The 24920-nt window shown below is 49.2% G+C and overlaps 2 protein-coding genes across 4 annotated transcripts in view; both read left to right on the top strand.

Annotated features, from left to right (window-relative positions):
* The window catches only part of CAPN5 (calpain 5), a 61997-nt gene that overhangs the window by 22955 nt on the left and 14122 nt on the right, over positions 1–24920 (top strand). For all 3 annotated transcript variants that reach the window (XM_074860460.1, XM_074860462.1, XM_074860461.1), the window contains exon 3: positions 14187–14318. In XM_074860460.1, the coding sequence (XP_074716561.1) occupies positions 14187–14318 (132 nt within the window). The remainder of the gene's footprint in view (positions 1–14186; positions 14319–24920) is intronic.
* OMP (olfactory marker protein) lies at positions 20883–22043 on the top strand. Its single transcript, XM_074861075.1, has one exon. It carries the CDS (start codon positions 20924–20926, stop codon positions 21401–21403), a length of 480 nt encoding a protein of 159 aa, XP_074717176.1. The 5' UTR covers positions 20883–20923; the 3' UTR covers positions 21404–22043.

Genomic DNA, 24920 nt, shown 5'->3' with positions numbered 1-24920 from the left:
TTGCAGCATTTCCTGGAACGGGCTCAGCCTTATTCTTTCCAGAGGGGTGTCCTTCCTCCCTCCCTCCCTCCCTCCCTTCCTCCCTGCTTTCCCCTGGCCTCCAGCCCTGCTCTGGATGCCAGATCTTTGCAGAGGGAGCAGCTGTTTGAGCCCTCTGATCAGGCTTTGGCTTCAGTGGTTGTTTGCTGGATGTCTTCGTCATGCAGCACGGCGAAGCCAGAAAGCTAATTGCTGGAGTGTATCGGAGGGAGGGAAGCCATAGCATCAGCCTACGCTGGGAAGGGGGTCCTGAAGATCTTTGTTTTAGTGCATCCACTTAAAAATGAGACTGGATGCTCATTGCTGAGCCAAAGCAGACTTTGGAGCTGGCTAGGGCAGCATCAGTGGCTCTTTCTGGCAGCAACACTTGGCTGTTTCGTTACAAATTAAACCTAACGTTTTGGCCTAAGCCCAAATCCCACTTCCTCGCTCAAAACTCCTCCGTCGCACTCTGCCTGCTCCCATGGGAAGGCAAGGGAGATCTCTGCATTCAGGCAAGTAGTACCACCCGTAGAGAAAGTCTTAGCCTGGTCCTCAAGCTCTGGGTTTTGCACTCCCCGTTTGAGACAGGAACACTGGCAGTGCAGCACGGGAGCGGGAGTTTTAGTCTGTGCATTGGTGAGCTGGTCCGGGCTTTTGGGAGCTAGGTAAATGGAGAAGGGTGGTACTGAGAAGAAGGGAAAGGGATGGAAGAGATGCAGGCTGGGAGACAGAAATAAGGGGGGATCTGGGGCACCTGGCCATGTCTGCTGATCCCCTGGGAAAAAGACAGTGATGACCCAGGACAGAAGGGGCTCATCTACCCTGTGGGAAAACAGTTTATCTCTTCTAATCATCACTGTCCCAAACTCTCTTCTTAGGTCCAGGCCACTTCCAGTGATGCCATGGGATTGGTACAGGGTTAAATTAGGTACCCCTGGGCCTTAGTAAGGGCTTGCTTTCTCTCTGCAGCAAGGAGGGCCATCTGGTTCAGGTTCAGTCCACCAAAGACTGGTCACTAGCCAGGACAAATTTGGGCATCACTGTGCCCCTGTGGGAAGCAAATGAAACCTGGTGGGAGGCTTACGCCATGCACAGATGTGATGTTGAACCATGTGAACTGCATGCTCTGGTCCTTCAGCTCTTCCCAGGGAGCAAGGTTGAACCTGGGGAAGGTTTTTTCCTCCCTGTCCTGGGAGGCAAACTGGGGTGCTGTGTGCTGAGTGTTTCCCTGTCCAGAGCAGTGTGTCACACAACCTTGCAGAAGCACCTTGTGGTCTTCCGTAAGATGCAGAGTGGTTGGGGCAGGAGATTTCAAAAATGCTTGAAGGGGACATGGTGGCAACTCAGTGCTGAGCTGCACCAAAGGTGCTGTAACAAGAGAGGCTGTGACAAAGCACAAGAGTTTCCAAGCAGGCTGTTGTCACAGTGACTGGGCGGCTCAAGGTGACGTGCGGTGATGGTTGAACCTGAGCTGCACCTCTGCACTGTGAGTTCAAGCCTGGCTGGTTGCAACCACCAGAGAAACTCTCTTGGAGGAAATCTACACCCTCCTGTCTCCAGGAGAAGAGTTTTGCCCTCCAACCCTGTTTCTCAGTATTTTTATATCTCCTCAGTGTTTGCTTGCAAGTGCCGGGTTATCTCTGCAGGAATTGTCAAGGGAGGTTGTCACTGATTAAACAGCACAAAGGTAGATTCTTGCTAAATGGCAGTATTATTTTATCCGGGTGCAGAGGCAATGTCATTTGGAGGGGAAAGTCTGAAAGTCAGAGTCATTTTTGGGGAGACAGAGGCCAGCCATTTTGGGAAGGATTGTGGGAAGCGGGAGGTCTGAGTGCACTAGGGCCATGGCATTTTCAGCCCTACTGTGGCACTGGGGAGAGATGCTCTCATTCACCCCCCTGTGGTTAGTTTGTTGGGTTTTTTTTCCAGACAGACAAGAGGACTCTTGGTTTAGAAACTGAGAAAGTATCATTTTTCAGTAGCTACTTCTCTGTCGGCCTAACATATATCTAGACTGACATGCGTATAGGGGTTTTGTCCATTATACCCATTGTGTCCTGAATTAGATGCTGTTGTGTTTGGAGGATGAGGAGATGTTGCAGGATGGGAGAGCATCTTTCAGATCCCCTTTTCCTTGTGTTATTAAGCACTTAGCTCCTTTCGCTTGCTGAGTGAGGGTTATACAATCAATCCCCGCGGGGTTTTCCTGGAAGGGGAAAGGAGTCAATGAACTAATTCACTAAAAGCAGGACCGGCACTTGCCTGCCCGCAAGTTTCTGCATTAAAAGGTCTTTTTCCCCAGTGTATAGCACAGGCTGGGAAGCTGGCAAAAACACAAGAGTGAAGATAATGGGGAAGAGAGAGATTAAGTTCTTGCAGTTCTTTTCTTCTCAGAGCTCACCTGAAGCAGGAGACAATTAAAATGGCAATGGTCAAGGAGCAATAACCTTCTGGTGCCCCTGTATCCCACTTGGACCTTCTTCTGCCAGAAATACTGACCTCTGGCACCTGTGTTGCAGGGATGTCTTTGCTCAGCTTTTTGCAGCTTTTTGGCCTGTCTCATTCAGTTTTGGTCCTGCTTAGAGGATGCTTGAGGTTAGCACTGATGCTGTGGCTCCTCCATGCTGCTGGATGGACTGAGGGACCGTCTGCTCCAAGTAGAGTCTGTCATCTGTCTGCGATCCATCATGGGAGTCGCAGTCCTTCCAGACCTTTGCATTTCTCAGCTTTGGAATTTATGAGCTGCTCGCCTGTTAATTTATCTGCCGTTTTCAGTAAAGCCTGGAGCTGATTGCCAGTCTGGTCACTCCTTGCCAGGAAAGGATTTGGTCACCATTTAATGCAATCTCTGAATTGACCTTGCTTTTACATTTTTAAACCATTCACAGGCTCCCCCCCATCCCTTCCCCTCGAGGATGGACAAGAGAAATTTTGTTACTTTGTTTATGCTTATTTTAAAAGGTCTCTCCTCTCATTAAACATGACCCTGACTGCGTTCCTGCAGATCTCACTGGATCTTCATCGTGGTGCCGGGAAAACACAGTGTCCTCCTTTGCCCCTTTGAGGATGGGGTGTGATAAGCTGCCCAGCGTGGGTATAGCTCACTGCAGCCTTTGATAAGAAATTAGCCTGCCAGTTCTCTCTGTCCTCGGCTTCAGAAGGACACAGCCTTAAATGCAAAACCAACAGTAAAATCAGTGGTTTAGATTCATTGCCTGCTTCCTAATGCAACTGCGTGTTGTTGTCTGGAAATTACTGTGTTGGTAATGGGGACGAGCATAGCGGTAGCAGAGGGTGTTGCAGAAAGGAGCCCTGGGCAGCTGCTGCCCTCTGAGCTCCATGGGAGGGGATGGTGCAAATCCTCCCGGATTTGGCTCTGGGGTACCAGAGGGGCACATTCAGTACAGAGCTAGTTATGCCCTGGATCAGCCCAGGCTTTTAATCTTGGTGCAAAATGGGAGATGCTGCACTGCCTGTGAGCCCTAATTTTTGAGCCCTCGGGGAGGATGAGATTTTGGGGTGACTTGCCTGTGTTAAGGGCAGGCTCGGTCCTGCTGGAACAAGAGTCTTTTGCTGAAGCCCTTGCAAAGTCCCTGTGCAAACACTTGATCAGGCACAGTGCTGCCTCTTGCAGAAGGAAAATAAAGCATGACGTGCAGTAAAACCGAGGGCTGAGTCTGGCTGTTGCAAGAAGTGGTTAAAGTAAGAAACAAATAGGAAGAAGCGTTGGTGGGAGGACAGCAGCTGGAGCCATGCTGACCCTGTGGTTGGAGCAGAAAAGATGTTTCCTTGGTCTGGCAAATTTGAAGCCAGAGGGGACCGTTGTTGATGCGTCGGCTGGTTTCTGCGTAATGAGGGGTCATGGCACTTCCTTGAATTAACTCCCCGTTGAACTAAACTTGACCTGCTTCCTCTAAACACCATCCAGTTTTGTTTTTCCAGGAGAGGAAAATCCAGCTTGGCTCTGGATCACTTGCTCTGAAGACCAGTCCCTGCCTCAGGATTCAATTTTTTTTTTTTTTTTCTTAAGTGTGAATTGGCTTAGCTTCAGCATACCCTTGGATCTTGTGTGCATACTCTCTTGCTTCTGCATTTCTGTTCCCTTTAAGTATATGGTAACACCGTAATGCGTATGTGGTTGGGGCAGAGGGATACCTACACCTGTAAAGAAACAGGTACAAGGCTTCTCTCCATCATCCTTCCTTCTTGCCTTGCTCAGCAGAGCCTGAACTCCTGTCCAGTCCAGAGGCATTAATGGGCTGACCAGGGATCAATAAATGCAGCTAGCGTCTGTCTTTGTGAATACCCTAGGGCAAGGGCTTGTCCTTTCCTTGCTGCCAAACGATTGATGCCATCTGAATTATTTGTACAGAGCATTAAATACTCCAAGTCGTCCCTTTTTAAAATAAAACCCCAATGCATTTTGACAGTAAGTGGAATGACACTGTTTCTCCTCTGATAGATGTAATTTAACACGGAGCCTGTGAAAATACTCCCCAAAGCCCTGCAAAGATTAAAAACCTGTTTATGAGGCAGACTGAAATGTGCAGTGAAGGGTGGGATTTTTGTCCTCAGTGAAGGAACTTAGCCCAGTGCGATCATCTAGACCCACGTGTGTTGAAACGCCTGTGCAGTGGGGGGGTGAATTACATGGGATGTGCTGTCCTTCTTGACCATCCTACCCACACTCATGGCCATCTGTCCCCTACCAGTATTCTGTCTCGCTGCCATGTGGGGTGGTAGGGACCTGATGCTCAGCTCCCTGCTACGCCCGAGGCACTCCCAGACAAGACAGGCTTGAACGGGGGCACTTGGAGAAGTGGAGGAGAATGAAAAACATCCTTGAGAAAGGATAGAGCCTTTAGGTGTTGGCAGTGCCTTGGAGCACAGCACAGGCACTTGGTAGTTGAGCTTGCCAGGACCAAGCCTGCACAGCGGGGTGCCAACCTGTGTCATCTGTTAACCCCTTCACATCCTCATCTGGATGCTCATCTCTGTGAAAACCCACCAATAGGTCCCTTTTAGACTATCCTTCAGCATAGAAAGTGCAGCCAAAAGCAGCACCCCAGGGCGATGCTCTCATGGGAGTTTGCCAGATGCTCTGGCTTCACCCCCTTTTCAGCCTGGGCTTCTCAGGTGTCCTAAAGGAGATCAGTACTTCAGCTACTGCTCCCAGTCCCTGTGAGGCAGGGACAAGCTGGCACCACTTCTCCACCCCTTGAGGTGTCTTGCTCAGATCTCACAAGAAGAAATCAGGTCCGCAAGAGTAAACTGAAACATCTGTCCCCTTGAGGGGACATAGCTGAAACCAGTGTTGACCAACAAGGCAAGAGACTGCATCTTGGGAGGGGTGACCTGTGTGTTCATGGTGAGACAAAACAAAGCATCCCACATCTTTGATATTTCTGGATCTTTGGGAAGAAACCACAGCTCGGTGATGCACTCCTCCCAGTTGCCCTCCAAGAAGGAAAAGGCTGGACAAACCATCTTAATAGAGTGGTCATAGATGGTTAAAACTTGACTGTGGTCTGATACAAATACCACTGATAGAGTTATGTAAGAATTATGGGAGAAACTGGCTAAAAGTCTAACCATACACGTTTAGCTTGTACACAGCCCATGTAAACCATGTAGTGAGTCTGTGTGGAGACCCTGTGCTACCTATTGCTGGGAGAGCTTGTGCATGTTCCTGTCTGGGAGCTGCTGCTGCTGTACCTGCATTGTTGTGTCTCTCAGTAAACTGGCAGCAAACTGAGCATGAGTTGAAGGCTTCAAAGTCTTGTCTGGAAATGCTGAGTATTGCCTGTGTTACTGGGAAAGTTGAGCATGTCAGGAGAAAATCACCGTAGGGGAAAGTGATATTACCAAGGAGAGATGATGCTTGCTTGAGTTTGATGTTTTTGTGAACCGCAGTTTCATGACTCAAGGCCATGTCTTCATGGGAAGATCGCCACTGGTTGTTAAATACAGGCTTCATCCTTTTTGGTGAATACCCCCTTGGAGGTTCCAGCCAGTGCCAGTTAACTCTGGGTGTTATGGCCAAAACTGCTGCCAAATTCCTCTCCATTTCCTTCTCTCAACAGTGGCAGGAGCTCAGCCTTTTCCTGGTGGCTGAATCATTTTCTCTAAATAATGCCCCTTTTTGTCCCTTCTCCCAGCTAACAGAAGCTCATAAGCCTGCATTTCTAGAGAGTGGTTTTCTCATAAAGTGGGTTTCTCTCTTTGTAAAGCTACACCCAGGGTATGAATAACCAGAATAGGTGGGGCTGGAAGTAATTTCTTTACATGGCTTAAACTCATGATAACTTCTTCATTGTCATTGCGTAGTCAGGGATTAATTTGAACTGTGGTGGGGTCAAATCCTGCTCTTGGATTGAGATGCTGCTGTGCTATAAATATGACACCACCACAAACCAAAGGGCAGTTTCTCACCCTGGGACAGAGTGGCTCAAGGATGTGTGGGAGGCATCCCCATGGACAAGTAAAGAGGTTTTCATCTGAGATATGCACAGTGGAGGGTGGAGGTAATTTTCCTTTGCAGCTTCGGGTTGTTTCTTTTCCCATCAATAATTTGGCTCTTAGGATAATAAAAAACCAAAGCAAAACAAACCCTGCATGATTTAGATTTCTAAATCCAGTTTTAGAAGATTAGCTTTTGGTGAGACATGGGAATTGAGATTCAGGCAGGGCAGCGTTCAGCAGGCACAAGTGCCAAACCTGAATTATGTCACTTGGAGGCAGAAACAGTGCAGCTGAGCTTGTGACCACATCAGCTTGCTCCAAGATTTCATAATAGCTCTGTGTTGAGTGGGTGGTTTTGGACCATTCCTCCCAAAATATTGTGGTTTCTCACAGCAGGGTTTACTTCAATAGGTTCCTCCCTTCCCACCAACACATCCCCACCACCATGTCCTCCAGGGTGGGGACTGATGGCTCAAAAGTGGTGCAAGCTATGGAACATCTTCATGGCTCATGACTGTGGTTCACAGTCCCTCACTTGTACTAACATGATTGTGAACCTCCCCAAGAACAAGTTTGGGGCCTGATGCAGAGAGTTTTGAGCCAAACCAGTTTCTATGGTTGAGGTTATACCCCACAACCAGAAGTGCTGGCACAACTGAGGATGCAAGGTGCCACAGTGAGAGGACGGGCTTTGGAGGCTGGGTGTATTTTAAACCCATGATGCTGCCAAACCAGGGTTGTTCCTCGCTCTGCAAGTCCTTAACAGTGTCCCAAGGGAGCTTGGTCAAAGGAGATCCGTAGGAGAGCTCAAGACTGGGATATGATGAAGGATGGGGGGACTTGGGAGAAGGTGACCAGCAGCACTGTGGTGAATCAGAGAGGTATATCTGTTATAGGGTGTTAAAGTTAGAACAGCCATGGGAGTTTATTTTTGTTTCTCCTCCACTTCTCTGGTGTAACTCCCTAGAGCCCATGCCTACATGCACAAAGATTTAAGGGAAGGAGACCAGGTGCAGACATCTCTGAGAGCTGCTGCGTTTGCTCAGTGTCTTCTCCTTCAATTCTCAAGACTGTAGTTGTGTGCACTTGCAAGGGTCAGGCTGGCTCAGGTGATGCTGCATGAAAAGGAGCCAGGTGACATCTCCATAAAGGTACGATGGGCTTGTGTGGTGACCAGACTGCTAGGACTTGAAAACACTTTTTCCTCTAGAGGGGATAACCTGGGGCATGTCATCTTACCGCTCTGAGCATCCCACCCCCACAGTTTGTCAGCAAGGCATGTGAAGACCTTCGTGCTTCAGTGCTGAGATCTGCAGATCTCAGGGCTGTCAGGATCCAGGGATTATTTTTTCTTAGAGGCTCTGCAACCAGACACATCAAAACAACTCACTGTCAGAGAGGCAATTTGGGGAGGTCTGCATGTGAATGCATGGAGATGCTAAAAACCAGGCTGTGGTGGCCTCTGCATCAGTCTTGGCTGGGTAGAGACCAAAGAAGTCCTGGGCTGAGTAATGGTGAGGCTTTCCAAGAGTGCGGGCGGGAGGAACAGGAATGGTGGGTCTGAGGTCTCTGCACTGGTTCCAGTCTCCTTCCCATCCTTCTCCCACTCGGTCTGCTCCTGGGGAGGTGCAGTGCTCTCACAGCATGTTGCATCTCTCCACATCTCATTGCTTTAACAGAAACTTCTTTGGTGCCTTTGTACTTTGGATACCCGGAAGATAAACTGCAGAGGGACCTGTCAAGGCTGCTGAACCTGCACATTGACCTTTAGATCTTATTTGCCACTGTCCCCGCTCTTCCTGGTGCCAAAACAAACATCACAGCGTGGTGCTGAGGTACACAAGCAGAGTCGTGGGGTTGGTGGGGGAGTGTATTTTTTTGACACTTCCCTTTACAAGCAAGTCCTGTTTGCTGTGGGTGGAGTGTCCAACGCCCTTTACATGGTGTGAGAGCTGATAGCAGATACAAATGTGTATACATTGAGATATTCTGGGTGGATTAGCATTAGGGATGACTGACTGAGGCAATACAAACCCCCACAAACAGTTTTATAGAATATAGGTATTACCAACCAAACCTGTCCTTTGATGTATGTGAAACTGAGCCGCTGAGGATATAATTTTTAGTAGGGCCCGTAGCGATAGGACAAGGGTAATGGTTTTAAACTAAAAGAGGGTAGACTCAGCTCTAAGGAGGAAATTTTTTATTCTGAGTGTAGTGAGACACTGGCACACATTGCCCAGAGAGGTGGTAGATGCCCCATCACTAGAAACATTCAAGATCAGGTTGGACGGGGCTCTGAGCAACCTGATCTGGTTGAATATGTCCCTGCTCACTGCAGGGGGGTTGGACTAGATGGCCTTTAAATGTCCCTTCCAACCCAAGCCGTTCTGTGATTCTGTGATTCTATAATAATCCTTCTGAAAACATAGAACCCTGGTTTTCTAAACTCACCCTATTTCCCTGCCCTTCCCTGTGTCACCCTGGTGCAAATTTTTTAATAAAATCACATTCCCAATGCAGGTACCTGCAGCAAGGCAGCACAGGGACCTTTGTGTCAGCTGTGTCACCGTTGCTCGCTGTGCTTGGATGCCTCTTGCTCTCTTGGCTGTGTGAGTGACATTTAAGATACAGGATCCTTTTGGTTCCCCGTTGCCCAGGAGGAGAGGGGAAGCGCAGCCACGTTAATAGATTATCTTGCTGATTTTGCAAGTCTGAGTGAAAGCATTGTCCTGAAACAGCCAGGCTCTGCAATGCAATTAGACTAGTCTGCTCCTTGCAAAATCTTGTTAGTAAAAAATGGTCCTGGCATGCAGCAGATGTTTTATGTCACATGGTTATTTTCTCCCCTTAGTGTTTTCCCTCCCCGCAGCTGTCTTGACAAAATCCAGATCCCCAGTGGATCGAAAGCTCAGAAATCTGCACTGGGAAACATTTATGATAAGACAGTCACCAATTATAAAGGCAATTAGAGGGTGATTTGCTCATTACTACCCTGTGTGGAATTGGACTAACTGGAGAAGATGAGGGTGATATTTTCTGGTTTAAATGCATTTGGAATGAAATCGTGTGTGTTGGGGGAAAGAGCGCCAAAGGGGAGAGCAGAGGAAAAGCCCACATACTTTTTGGTGGGAAGCAAAATTACACCACCAAGTGCAAGGTAATTGCACTGATTGAGCCTTTTTTTTCCTTAATGGACTTCAATAACCCAAACCCAGAGGGAGCAAACTGGCCCATTCTGGGCTCCCATAAGCCAGACCTGGTACCTGTGCAATCAGCCTCTCATCAACAGGGACCTCAAAGTCCTCTCCCAGCCCCAGCTCTGATTTCCACCTCTGCCCCACATCCGTTGCAGGAGGAAGGATGTGGGAAGGCGTATATGAATCACCAGAACTTTGAATCATTAGTTTGGCCCTCCCTGTGTTATCAGGCTATATCTTTCCATAGGACCATCCGCACAGGCTTTCTGTTGCCTGGAGCTCAGTGGCTATTTCAGCAGGCACTTTAGGGAGGGCAGATCTTCTACAATGGTGCTTAGCATCCTTGGGATCCTTCAAGACAGATTCTTCTTTTGGGTAAAGAGGCATGGATGGCTCTCTTGGCCAAGTCAGAGTTAAGAACAACACATCAAAGCCATAGCTTGCCTGCAGCCACAGCTTTTGGCTTTCCCCTGCTCTTCCTTGCTGTTTGCCACCTGTGTCCAGACTAGGAACAGCCACAATCCAGGATCTGGCTGTGGTGCGATGAGGGACGGGACGGACTCGCTGTTTGCTGAAGCCTTGGGTGCCACGGGGCAGTTTGAGCTGGTTCTGTGGTGGCTGATACCTGAACCCACACTCTGGGTGTGTGTGGGTGTGCATGTTTGAGTGCTGCCCTCTTCTCTTGGGGTTGTGGTGCTGAGAGGGCGATGTGGTGCTTGTCTTTTGGAGAAGTGCCTGCCTGGGTGAATATTTTTGCTCACCTGATTTCTGTCTGCTGCATGGAGGGAGGGGAGGCAACCAAGGTGATGACCTTCGATGATCAGAGCATCTCTGCTTCTCTCCTCCCCTTGCACATACGAACACCAGGCCCTGTAATTCAGTCAGGCTGCAGAACAAGCTCTTTATCTCTTTCAGCTCTGTCTGCAGGAAAAGGAAAACTAAATTCCGTGTTTTTCTTGGCTCTTTTTGACGTAGTTCCCCATCACCCACCTCTGCATGTGGGCATGGTGCTTCACGGCTCTGAGTGTGCTTTGCACCCTGAAGGTGCTGCATCACACACCAGTGCCCCACTGCACTCCGTGCAATCCTGGGGGCATTGCAGCCTTGCTGAAGCAGTGCCTTGGCCACTTGTTCCCACCTCAGTACAGGCAGAGCACCCAGGGAATGTCATCCCTGTGGATTGAAGGCCACGCAATCTAGACCAGTGCCAAAATGTGTGAGTGGGAGCTCAGCAGCTTCAGTGAGGACTGAAGAATCCAAGTAATTTAATATTGGGAAGCTCTACTCTAAGAGATTTGGGAAGCCTTCTCAGGAGGTTTTGCTGGGAAGACTGACCCATGGATGAGTCTTAACCTGATGGGATCAGTTCTGCAGCATTAGAGCAAGGAAGAAATGCTGCCCTGCCCTGTGCAAGTGCAACAAAGGGCTGTGAAGATCATTAAGGGACTGGAGCATCTGACATAAGGAGAGGCTGAGAAAGCTGGGACTCTTCAGTCTGGAGAAGAGAAAGCTCAGGGAGATCTTAACAATATGCATAAATACCTGATAGCAGAGAATGAAAAAGACAGAGCCAGACTTCTCAGTGGTGCCCAATGACAGGATAAGAGACAGTGAGCATGAAGTGAAAAACATGAAATTCCATTTAAACATGAGAAAAAGACTTTTTTTGCTGTGAGGGTGGTCCAAACACTGGCACAGGTTGCCCAGAGAGGTTGTGGAGTCTCCATCCCTGGAGATATCCAAAACCTGAAAGCTGTCCTGAGCAATCTGCTCTAGCTGACCCTATTTTGAGTAGGTGGGATGGTCTGGATGATCTCCAGAAGTTCCTTCTAACTGCATTGATTTGGTGATTCTGTGCTTAGGATAACTAGGAGTCCACTGGGATGGAGCTTAGGTGTGGTCCTTCTGCTGGGATCATGGCAGCCCCTCTCTGCCCTTCAGGGTGGACTCCTGGGAAGACTCACTGAGCATTTTGGGATTTGCACAAGTGCTGTGCAGAGCTAACGTGGTGTTTCCTTCCAGCCAGGCCTGTATATTGTGCTGGGCCGATCCTCGTGCAAAGCATCACCCCTTCTCCAAGGCCTGATGCATCTCCAGGCACCAGGCATGCGAGATCCCGGGTCAAGGGAGAGGCTGTCACTCCCTGCCACAGCAGAGGATTGTGGCATTTAGCAACCTTCGTGCTCCTAGGAAGCTTCCAATTTAGCTGCAAACTGCCACAGGGTTTTCACATTATGAGGAAAGGAGGTTAAAAAGTCCATGGGCTGCTAAGTTTTAGAGCAAGTGTGTGCTATCAGCCACAACCACACTGGACCAAAAGCACCTTGAAACACCACATCCAAGTGTGCACCTGAATGGGAAATGCCTACTGCAGGATCTGAAGAGCTGCCTGAATGAATCCTTCAAGAACGCTATGGCCTTAGGGACACATCTGCATTAGTGGGAAGAGAAGCTGAGAATTGTGAGCATTCTCATGAGAATTGTGTTTTGCAAAGGGAGCCTGCTCTGGCATGAGTGTTTCCAGCTGTGGCACCTTTGATGCTGCCATGGGTCCAAGAGAGTAGGGTCTAACGAGCTGTACCCTCATCCGTGCCAGGGCAGGCTGCTCTTTTGATGAGTACATAGGGCTTCCCTCTATTAAAATGAGCAACCGCAGGGTTTTAATTGGCAAACTCTTTCCTGGTGATGGGGAAATCACAGCTAAGTGGCAGCTCTGCTCTTAGGAAAGGTCCCTGAGCATCTGACACCCTCTACCCTATGCTAATTTCTGTCAAGCAGGATATGTTTGTCGTGCTTTCACGTTCTCCCCTGTCTACGTAATATCAAGTGACTCCTTTTTTGTACACTGCAGATTCACCTAAGGGTAGAAAAGGCATCTGTGGTCCTCAAATGGGACAAACACGGTGTCTCCGCCCCCCAGAGCAGGATCACTAAGAGCTGATCTTGCAGACATCCCCATCACCAACGGACAGGATGGACGCATCCCCTGCTGCTGGGTGCTTCCTCGGTGGTATGAAACAGGAATGAAACCCCACTGCTTCTCTCCCAGCCCTGTCTGCACTCAGCGATGCTGAGAAGTGCATGTGGCTCTTGCCTTTGGTGGCTGTCAGCTTGCCTCCCTCTAGCGCTTATCGCAACCTCCTGCAACTGGGAGGGAATTAGTCCTCTCCCTTGGGGTTTGATCGCTGCCCAGTTTGTGTCTGGATGGAGCTCAGGTTATTTTTTAGGTCTACAGTGCTGGCTGGGGTAGGTGGGGATAGCAGGAGGTGCTTACAAAGCAGCGATTCCTTTTTCTCCCCATGATGGGCAGAGTCACTGCAAGTCCTCATGTGCAAAGTTTTGAGGCAACGTGTTATTCTGGGTGCAGCCAGCCTGAAAAACTGGAAGGTGTGGGGGAAGAAGGAAAATCTGCTTTTCCTTTCTGCCCTTCCAATTAAATGTAATAACAAAGGGGAAAAGATTCTTCCAGCTCTTAGTCAGTCCCATCTGCTTCTAGCCTCCGGCTGGACATGACCTTCCAAACTGGACTGATCAGGAGAAAAGATTAAAAAAAAAAGCACGTGTCACACGAAGCTTGCTTAACACCCTCTGTTATTTAAGTGCTTTCTTGGCCAGGCTCTAAGTGGGAGTGCAAAGAAAGAAGGGCAGCCTGGCAGAAGCCGGGCAGAGGAAAGGCAATGTGGTTGGTGCCTGAGTGGCTGTAGGGATGAGCTCACCTCCTAGCTGCCTCCTACCCAAATTTCTCCATTCATGGTGCCTGTGCACAATCCACCGTGCTGGTTCTGCTATCAGCATGACATTTAATCCTCCTGGCCCGGCTGCAAAGCTTTTGGCTTACTGAATTTTCTCCATCTGCTGTGCTAAGATCTGGAAGGACAGACATCCTGGGTGAGGACACTTGGCTTCTTGCAACCAAGTCTGAGCCCTCAATCTACACTGAGCTTTCCTGGGTGAACTGTCTGATTTAGGCACTGAGATTCTCCATCTTAAATGCCTGGCTTTGCCCTTCTCCTGCAGGGTTTTATTTTTTGGATAGAACCACAAGTTCCAGTATGGGAGACAGTGGGTTTGGGTGATGCTCTCGTGCTCTCCAGAGCAAAATAAGAGAGGAAGAAGCTGGTAAAGCAATCGCAGAGTAGAGAGAGCTGAAGGACTTATGAGAACTTAGAAGAGGGGATGGGTCACTAGGGCTGTAATGGTGTGAAAACATACCATTATCACCAGGGATAATTATAGCAAAGCTGTGCTGATGCTGGAACAGAATAGGGAATAAGTCTAGTGTCACTTCAGCAGTGATGCTGCCCATGTCCTGGTGAGAGTGGAAGGCAGGAGGGGGTCCTCCTGCCACCAGCATCGTGAGTGAGGCCAGCAGAAAGCTGCAGATGGGATTTAAATGGAGCCTGAGGAAGAGAGAAAGAGATTTTCCTTTGCCAAGAAGTTTTGTTCCTGATTTTTCTTGTCTCCTCGCTTACCCCGTGTGTCTGTTTCTCTCCCATCCCACAGGAAATCTGCAACGATCCACATCTCTTTGTGGACGGGATCAGTTCCCATGACTTACACCAGGGCCAGGTTGGGAACTGCTGGTTTGTGGCTGCCTGCTCCTCCCTGGCATCCCGGGAGTCTCTGTGGCAGAAGGTAAGCAGGTCCCAACGCCTGGGGAAAGCCTGTCTTCAACACCTTGGCTTCATGTCGTGTTTGTTGGGCTCAAAAACTGGTTCTTGAGGGATGCCTCATGTCCTGAAAAACTGTTCATGTGCAAAAACCTCCCTTAAAGGACTATCTTTCAAGGGGAATTAGTCGTAATGACTGCAGTCACATCACACTCAAGCCAAACCCTTGGCTGGTTTCTCCTTAACCAAGTGGATCAAGTCCCATCCTGTCCTTCAAATCCCCAAATCTGACCCTCCCCACTCCAAAATAGCCTAAAAAAACAACAAGAAGAGCAAAATTCAGGATGCTCAGCTGCAGCATGTGGCCCTGTTTCCTTAGTTCCCATGGTGTAACCTCTCTTTGGCTGCTGGAGCAGGTAGAGTGATTTGAGGGTATTAGCATCTCTCCCAAGCCACTGCTTCCCCAAAGCATCCATCTCTGGCACGCTCCATGGCTGGATTGCGCCATGTAGCCATGCTCCTTCGAGTGTGGGGTACAAAGGGAGTGTGTTGTGGGCCAGAAAGCCACCAAGGAGCTGCACCAGAGCAAGGGTCTGCAGACCTGGGAAGCAGCCACAGAGGTACAGGGGGGAAGGAGATGCTCAGTGCCACATCCTTGAACAGTCTGTGCCTGTCTCCACCATGTCCTCAGTACAAAAGAAATCAGTCCTGTGAAAGCCAAGGCAGGGAGACTTCAGATCCTGGTACAGGCATGCCTCATTGTAAAACAAGAGACCAGCAAGCTGCAACCTTTTTCTATATTTTACTGCAAAAGGCAGCCACCACAGTCCTACAGTGTGAGCACAGCATCGCCTGCTTCACCTACAACCTTCTACTGCAACAGACCCCAAAGGGGTTCCTCCACCCTACTTACGCCTTTGCATCTGCTCTGTGTGCTGTGGTACTTCCAGTCTCTGCTGCGTGTGGTTTTTGTGATCACCAACACTAAGCTCAGGAATTTGTGTTTGTTGCAGCATCCCTGTTTTCTGTTAAAATCGAGGTTTTTCGTTATAGGGGAACAGGCTAGCAGTTGTTGGTTTCTGAGTAAGCAGTAAGGTTTCCTCCCATCATGGCTGTGGTGACTGTTGTGGCTCTAGTTACAGGTGTGGTGCAAAGGGTTGTTTAGCTTGTTCCTCAGCATTGATCTCTCCCAGGGGTGAGCAGGAGAGTTGTCTTCCCTCCTCACCATTCACTTCCAGCCCTGCCCTGGGACGTGCCAACCGAACAGAAGCCGGGTCCCTTTGGACACCTCATTATTTCAGTTTGCCAATGGCATTGCTTTTTCCTCCCCTGGCAATTTGGCTGTGGGTGTTTATGACTTCTCATTTTCCATGCCCTTAACTCTCAGAAGCTCTTCTTTACCTGCCTCCTCTTTCTTTCAGAAAGGTTTGTTTTCTGAGAAAAACACAAGCCGCAGACCTCTCCCCCAGCCTTCCCTCCCAGTGATGTTCAGTTTGCTGTGGTGTTCACTACAGGGCTCTGGTCAGACATGCTTCTGCACACCCCTGCTTTTGGAGACCTCAGAATTAGATGGGACCTTTGATCCCCCTCTGCAAGGTTCTTTAAGAGGGTGTGATGAACCGCAAGGAGTAAGCATGGCAATAAACTGCAGCAGCAACTTTTAAAGCAAAATGGGAGACATCAAGTGCACAGATTAACCCCTTGGCCCAAAGAGACACCAGCTCTGCTGGATGTGCTGGGATTAGAGCATGGCCCTTGCCTAAGATCATGGAGCCCTTCATTGGCCCAAAAATAGTGGACCTCTTGGTCCCTGGTACAGTTGCATGTGCAAATGTGATAACGTTGCACATTGGACCCAGTGCCTACCGGGCAAACATCTAGTCCTGACTGCTCAATATGCTGATGCAAGCAACAGCTGAGAGGACAGACAAGGCAGCAAAACACTAGATTTTTAAGTCTGGTTTAAAATCTGGTTTTAGTGGCTTTAGACACCAACACATCTCTGATTCAGGTCCAGGACGAGCTGAAAGATGCTGACACAGGTGTTAGTATCACTGAAATGTGGGTACAGGGATCTTGGCCCAGGTCTCCCATTACTCGTAGAAAATGTAACTCTGATTTACACCAGGATGTAACTTAAGGGTCTGTGTGTCCCTTGCTCCACTTCACACAGAGAAACTGCCTCTCTCAAGTGTGGGGAGGGGAAATACCTTCAAGAGAATAGGATGGGCCAGCACATCCCTGTGTATCTTAAGAGATGTTTTTATTCACATGCTTTCTTTCACTTTACCCCAAGGCTCCCTCTGTGTCCCTACTTCCCACTAAACCTGTGTTGTTTGAGTCACTGAGTAGGAATGAGGTGCTGGAATTTAATTTAAAGCTGTTTTCTAAATTCCTGAGTCTTGGCTGACCCTACATGGCTTTAGCTGTGATCTGGCTCTGTAACACCCTTTCTGTGACCCTTCAGAGGTGTCTAGCTCTTATGAAAAGAAATTAAGGCCTTGAAATGGGGGGATTTAAATATTTTCCAGCAGCACTTTTTCCTAAAGGGTTGTCTGAATCTGTACCTCTGCTCCCACAGGTTGCATTGGTATTGCTCAACAAACGAGGGACAAGGGCTGGGCTCTGAAGCCAAGTGGTTCAGGCAACCCTGCATCTCGACCACCTAGCCTGGTCTCCTTCCCCCTCAGTTGCTTCCAGAGAACAGGCAGTCTTGAGTGGGACGCTGTCACGGATGAGTGTTTTAGATCACTTAAAGAATTTGTAAAAGTGCAACTTAACAGAGTTCGATGGCAAGGTTCACTCTATTACTACATGGGAGGAACATACAAAGGCAAATCAAGTTAGAATTGATTTAGAATGATTTACAGAGAGATTGAAGATGTGAAAAGGTAAGGAAGACCCTTCTGCTGAGTCATGAGGCTCAGAATGAACTCTCTCGCTTTCTAAACTCCTTCTCAGAGAGGAGTCTAGGTGTGGCTGGATCCAATCTTAGTCCCAGACTTGGTCAGTGGTTTATACCTAAGAGATAAAAAGGGTAAGGAAAACCCCCTGTTGAGTCATCAGGTTCAGAAAGGACCCCCTTGCTTTCTAAACTCCTTCTCAGAGAGGAGTTTAGGTGCGGATGGATCCAGACTTAGTCCCAGACTTGGTCAATGGTCTATGACTAAAGGATTATATGTGTGCAGTCAATCCTTTCTATCACTATCCCAACTAGATTTTAAAGTTTAGCATGCTATTAATCACTTACCTTCCACCCAGGTGCAGCTCGAGCTGGGTGCCTCTGGAGAGGGAGGGCGAAGGACGGGGGTGGACCTGAACAAAGAAATCCCTGGGCAGTTATACCTATTCACCCACCCCTCACGCATTCTTCATACTCCAGTAGTGATTCTGGTCTGAGATATTCTGAGCCTGTATTGGATTCCTTCACTGTCTCCAGACAGGCCGTTATCTTGTCTAGTTGCAGCTTCTCTTGATGGTTGTAGCCTTGAAATGTCCTATCTTCTGATTTACGCTGGCTCTGGAGACCCCTGTTTTGACTAAGTAGGTACACATTCAGTAAGCCTAGGTGAAAGTTTACAGCTTGTGGCCTAAGGCTTCAGCAAATCTAGCTACTCATGCTAAGTAAGTAAAGCTAAGCAAACAGCATACTAAATCACACAACTTTATAACTCTAAGTGATTCATTCTATTTAAAACTCACTTATTTAAGCTAAATGACTAATATCTCTTAACACTAAGAGGCGTCCTTGCTCAAGGGGAGAGTTGCCTGGCGTGCAGTCCAGTTGCTGTCTAGGGAGAACTCAAATTTGGCTCATCCAATGATCTGTCATTGGTAAAAGATCTCATTGCTTCGAGGAGCAACCTTGAGAGGAGTTTCAGCTCAAGGGGAGATCACTGCCATGCAGCCACACTGCTAGCAGGGGGAGCTCAAGGAGGGCTCACTTAGGTTGTCATATTTATGGGATAAAGTGGTTGACTTGTTGTCAACTTGCGTACAATGGGAGAGGTATGCACAAGACTCCTTGTACCCACAACTTACTTTGTTCAGTCTGCTCCTTTGTGGGTTTCCTAGAGTTCTTGGCCCAGCTGCGGCTCAGGCCTTTACTTCCTTTGGACCCTGTACCAAACCACTGCTAGTTAGTTAAGGAGGGATCGAGTGCATCCATCACATATATCATGAGCAGATGGCTCTGAAGGTATCCGCCTCCCAAAGTCCATTTTGCTTATGTCTTCTACAACCTGAGGTTAGTTATTGCTCTCTGGGGAGACCCTAAAGGCTAATCTTGTACCTCAGCAGGGCAGGGAAGGAACATCATGTGGTGTCTGGGGGCTGGACCCCCACTGCAGTCTGTTCATCATTAGGTGCAAGGTCATTGCTCCTTCCACTGCCACCACATATGGGGGTAAAAGAAATAAGGTAGTCCAAGCAAGGTCTGTGTGACATTGTCACATGTAACCCAGCTCAAAAAGTCTCCAGGGTTACCTGAAGGCATTTTAAACTTCTAAAACCCAAGGGCTGGATCAACAGCTGCTGCTAAAAGTGTTTTAAAGCTAGTAAACAAGTGAAGCAAGAGCTCAGAGAACAGCCAGAAGGGTCAGGTTTCCTCAAACTTCTCTTTTGTCCCTTCAAATGGGTCTGTGTAGCTCTTCGCTTTCTTGACTCTGTCCTCACAGTCTTTAAGAGTAACAGCAGACTGGTGACTGTAAGACAATTCCCAGGAAAATGACCCACCTTGGGCGCCTGGTGTCTGTGGCTTGTCTGGCCAAGGCCAGCTTCTGATGGTCTTTTTTGGAACTTCCTGAAGTCAAAATGATAGCCTCTAGGGATGATACTGGGTACTTGTGAGTCAAGTGTCACACAGTGCAGGTGCTGGCACAAGTTTTTTTAGAAAAACTGTTTTCTGGAGTTATTTAACACAGTTTGAGCTCCCAAAGTGCCCTGCAGTCATGGCATGTGGCAGAAGCCAACCTGAATCACAGATAGGATGGAGACAACCCAAACAACCTGACTCCACGCAATGTCCATTCTGAAACTTTATGCTGAAACACCTGCACTGTCCAAGTGTTCAAACCAGTGACTGTAATCCAAAGATACCATGGCATGCTCACAGGAGTCAGGCCTTTTCCATGGTGCACCTAAAACTGTGGCTGTGGTTTAGCTGTTGTGTCACGGGGCCACTTGTCATAAGGAGGCATAGCTTGGCATGGGACCTCTCTTCAGGATCTGGAGCCTCTTGGAGTTACCCAGAACCCTGCAAACCCTCCTTTATCCCATCCACTGTTCAGGCAACCCACCAGCACAGCACCAGTGCTCTGGATTTAATTGCACCCAGCAATTGCTGGGGAATGAGTGGTTCCAGGTTGGGCATGGTGGTCTTACTGGTGCTCATCTGGCTTCAGAGCATGTGTACAGTGCCTGGGAAGAGGTTTCTTGCATCTTGGACCTGCTTCTCCACCTGGTCCAAAGAGACAAGCATTGAGGTGAAGACTGTACCTGAGTTCCCCTTTCCCAGGCACCCTAAGTTGAAGCCCACATGTGAGCACCCTCTCCAACATCGGGCCGGTCCATTTGAAGGCAAGCAGACCCACGCTGAGCTGCTGGTGCCCACCTACTGCTGCAGGAGCAGTGTGGAGCCTGACTCCTGCCAGCTGCGCCATCCACAGAAGGACACGGGGTCCTGAGGGACAAGTGGACTATAAGTCAAACATGTACCATTGTGGAGATGAAGGCCAAGCACACATGGGGCCAAACTAACATGAGTGCATCCAGCAGGTTGAGGGAAATTATTCTTTCCCCCTGTCTGGCATTTGTTATTCCCCATCTGGGCACTGTTTTGGGGTCCTCAGAAGAAGACAGTGGCAAACTGAAGCAAGCCTGATGGAGGCCATGAAGGTGGTCTGGAGCACAGGACATATGAGGAGAGGCTGAGAGAAGCAGATTTGTACACCCAGAAGAAGGGATGGTGAAGGAGGAGCTTATTGCTGTCTGCAGCTACCTAATGGAAGGACGCGGGACGAGACGGAGCCAGACTCTTGCTGGGGATGCACAGTCACAGGACAAAAGACAACAGCACAAGCTGCAGCTTATCTTCAGCATGAGCATGGTCAGACAGTGGAACAGAGGCCCAGAGAGGCTGTGGGATCACCATCCATGGAGATACTCAAAGATGGACTGGACAAAGCCCTGAGCAACCTGATCTAACCTTGAAGTAAGTCCTGCTTTGAGTGGCAGGTTGGACCAGACCCCTCCAGAGTCTCCTTCCAACCTGAATTATCCCATGAGCCTACACTCAGAGAAAGCCACAGCCACCCAGACCCGACTGCAGGCCCTCATTTTGGGATAACGAGCAGCGGTTGTCAGGGAGGTTGCCAGGGAGGCTGACATCAAACATCCCTTCCCTATAGATTATCGTGCACAGCAGCACCATCAGTTGCTAATCTGCAAATGAGGCGGGAGGGCACCCAGAGGAAGCCCCGGAGGGTGTTTTGCGTCACTGATCCGGGTTGCCTAGCACTGCTGGGACTGTGGAGAGGGGGCACCAGCTCTGGGGGCTTGGTGGCTTTTTCTCCCTGCGTGTCCTGTTTGAGAGTCAGACGTTGCTGGGGACCTAGAGGAGCAGCTGAGGTGATGGCAGCTGAGGCAGGGATGCTCAAGCTGCCCTTCATCCGTGATGACCAGCTCACCCGGTGCATGCGGCTGCGATTCCAGAGCCTGCAGCAAAAAAACATGAGGCCCCAGGATGGTGAGAAGCTGCTGCGTCCCAACGAGCATGTCTACCGAGTGGATTTCATCCGGCAGCACAACCTACGCTTCCTCCACTGGGACATCCAGATGGAGAGACCTGGGAAGGTCACAGTGACCGGCACCTCCCAGCACTGGACTCCTGATCTCACCCACCTTATGAACCGGCAGCTGCTGGAGCCAGTGGGCATCTTCTGGAAGAAGCCAGGGGCCAAAGACGTAGAGTGCAATGAGGCAGATGCCCAGGAATTTGGGGAGCGGATAGCGGAGTTAGCCCAGATCCGCAAGGTGATGTATTTCCTCCTCGCTTTCACTGACGGCCTCGAACCAGCTCAGCTGAAGGGCTCCATTGTTTTTAAAGCCTGATCCCCTCTTGCTCAGCCCTTCTTGCTCCAGCTATGCTTTTGTCTTTGTTTTTCTTTTTCTCAGTTCAGTTCTTTGTTCAGTTTTTACGTGGTTTTTTTTTTTAATGAGGGACAGCATCATGAAAAAGTGGAGGACAGTTCGGTGCTTCTGAAGCCCCTCAGCCCTGTGAAATGTTCCCCATACGTGCTGTCCTCTGTCTGAATGATGGGGAGGAGGGGACCATGAGCTTGCTGCTGTATTTGCCTAGAGTATAAGACTGCATCCTTGTGAATTCAGCAGGGATTCACCAGGTCTGGCTGGTGCAGGGTCTTGCTGGCTTGGAAATATGAGGCTGCCCTAAGCCCTCCAACTGTGGCAACTGCATACCAAAAGCCTGATAGAAAAATAAGGTATTGCCATACTAGAAACGGGAGAGACAACCTGGAGAGAGCCCTGGCTTCCAGTTTCCATCCTAGCCATTAAAAAGGGAGAGCTTGTTTGCGATGGAGTGCTTCTCCTTGCAAGGATGCTGAGTGCTTGCAGGCTGCAGTGACTCCTGCTGCGACTGTGACTGCGTGGTGTCTCTGAAGACCAGTCCCATGAAGGATCACCTCGCCGTGAAGCTGAAGTACACTTGGACATGCTGTATGCTGCAGATTGAAAACCCACTGGACAAACCGGTGCAGGGAGGTTGGACAACCCTTTTCCTGACAGCCACCACCATTTCTTGCTGGGGGTCACTGTGGGGAGGTGTACTCCAGCATGTTGCTCACCTTGTGCTGCCTGGAGACCGTTGGTCCTGAGATGCGTTGGAGCAGGCGTGCATGTGTGTGCAGAGAGGGCAAGTGAGCCAGCAGCCTAGAGCAGGCTGTAGGTCTGAGCCAGCAGTGAGTCCCCTGCAGCAAAAACAATCAGTGCATTGTCATGGCCTTAAAGTACCCATGAATATATTTCTTCTGAAGCATCTATAGAGAGCCATGAGGCTGCAGAGCACTTTGCAAACCCCAGAGCAGGAACCTGCTGCTGCTGTCCCCAAAAAGCAGTGTCTCCTACCCTCTACAAATGCTGAGGCAGGGAGCAGTGTCTTGGTGGCCATGGAAGCAGAGCAGAGAGATGGTACTTTTGCAAGTTTAGGAGCAGGAATGTGTTTTGTGCCTGGCTTGTCCCATGACTGTGAATAAACTACTAACTTTGGACGTTCCCTTTTCCTCCACCGAAAAGTGAAAGGTACTTTGGTGAAGTTTCTTGAGACCCATGGGTAGAAATGTCCTTTGAAAGAGTCAAGTATTATTACAATTGGTCCTTTGATAAGATTGTACTCAAATGTGGGTGAAAGCTCCTCAAAGTATGGCCTGAGATTTTCCTGAGATGTGTAAGGAGAGAGCAGTGATGAGAGAGCCAGGACAAGGTGACTTTGTACTCATGGCCTGCTGACTTGTGCAGACCATCCCCAAAAGTGTCCAACTTCAAAGCCTCCAGAGATGCAGACTCCATGCCCTGCCCAGCCCAACAATAGTATATAAAATGATATGCACAAGCTAGGCCAGGCAGATAGGAGAAGGAAAGCAGAAAGATCAGATACTGACTGAAGAGGTGGTGGGAGCTTTGAGTCTTGCCCACAACCAAAGCTCAGGAACCACTGAATCACACAGCCATGCCATGGGCGTTGCCAGAGAAGTCAATGTCTTTGTTTAGACCCCAAGAAATGCTGGACTTAATGAGTAAAGATAAAAGTGGATGCACCCCTGCTTGGCCATACATGGACCTACTGTGGGCCAAACCTACTTCTAGGGTCCTGGCAGACTTTCCCATAGGACATCCCTCCTTGTACATCCCAGAGCAGAGCTCCTGACTACAAACCACATTAGACCCAATAAAAGGAGCCACTACCAACATCCAAAGGGGTTTTTGCATGCCAGGTCTCACAATATGCCGTTGCTGGTTGCTGGGGTAGAGTTCTTGCTGCAGATACCTCACTGGGTATTGATGTACCACAGTAAATAAAAACCTAGTTAACAGGGGTCCCCTTAAGGACTGAGGCTGTGTGTGTCTTCTTCATACTCTTTCTGGAAGCTGCCCCAATCCTGCATGCAATAAAGCAGCACCCACCAATTTTCAACTCACTGTTGGTATTTTTGAGCACCTCTTTATCTCCAGTAAAAAGTAAAATGAACATTTACCTTCTTTTCTCTTGGTGTGAAAGGTTTAATAGAGCATTTAGCAGTTTTGTGTGGTTTGGGGGGGTGTGAAGCTGGGCAAAGAAGGGGAAATGATCCTCAGGTTGATCCTCCTTTCCATCAGAGCTGGGGGTGGGTGGTCAGTGGGGCGGTGTGATCTCTCTCTGCTGCAGGGAAGATGAGCCTCTTTATACCAGTCACTGAAACTCTCCCTACACAGTTTCAGCATCCTATAAAGGCTTTCAGATACAACACTCTGTCCCATCTCCCAGGGGAATTTCATCCTGGTTTGTACCATGCTTCAGTGGACTGGCACAGCTGGATCCCTCCCTCTCCTTCCTAATCTGGAAAGTTCCCAAAAGAAGAGCCCCTGCTTGGAGGAATTGGCATCTACCAATTCCTCCTTCTAATCAGGGATGTTTCTCCAGGGTCACCAGTGCCTTTCCTCTTAATTAGCCACTCTTAAAAAAAAAAATGAGAAAAGCCCTAAACCAGCTTAGGGAAGAGCCTGGTGTTTCTGGGCTCCCTATTTACCTGTCTCTGAGCCCTTTCACTGTGAATTTGTTCCACTAAAGGGTGTTACAGCTCCAGATTTTGGGAGCCCCTAAGCGAAAAGCAGCACAGTTGGATGAATGAGGAGACATGGTCTCCCCTGCCTCAGTGCCACACAATGGAGTTCAGGCCAAGACTCAGTGGGATCCTGGGATGGGTGATCCATGGCATGTTCTCCAGCATCCACTGAGGAGGAAGATGTCTGGGGAGGTTTCCTGGGAGTGGGTGGGAGCCGTGGACCTCAGTCGCATGATGATCTTCTGGAGGCATCTGGGCTCCAGCTACTGCTGGGATTTGTAGATGTGCCCCAGGTTAATCCTTCAGGTAATATGCAGCATCAGGTCAGCATATAGCACAACAGCAGGGGTTGTGCTATATGCCTTCAAGTGTGGTGTCCTGATAGGCACTTCATCCAGAGCTGCCACGTCTCCCTTACAGCCAGGGGAGTCACAGACACCTTGGCCAGGGGGTGAAGCAACTGGAGGGATCCTTGTCGTGGGGGAATGCTGTGCTCTGGGAGGAGCTGGGGGAAGGAACCTGATCTTTGAGCTCACACCTTGCACTTGGGCAGGTTAAGGACACAGATCAGGCTCCTCTCATTTCCCCTTGGGTTGGTGTAGAGCACAACCAGTCCTTGCTCTTGGATCCTGCTCTGCATGAAGGTTGATGGCTTTTGCTACCTCCAGCGGCCAAGGGTGTTTTCAGCACTGTCCCCAAGTAAAGAGAGGATGGTGGGGACCAGTATCTCCTGCCACCACTGACAGTAACAGCAAGTCTTAGAACCAGCCAGCTGGAAGCTGTCGCTACCA

This window comes from Strix uralensis, chromosome 2 (genome assembly GCF_047716275.1).
Source record: "Strix uralensis isolate ZFMK-TIS-50842 chromosome 2, bStrUra1, whole genome shotgun sequence".
Taxonomy (NCBI): domain Eukaryota; kingdom Metazoa; phylum Chordata; class Aves; order Strigiformes; family Strigidae; genus Strix; species Strix uralensis.
This window is presented reverse-complemented; position numbering and strand designations above follow the sequence as displayed.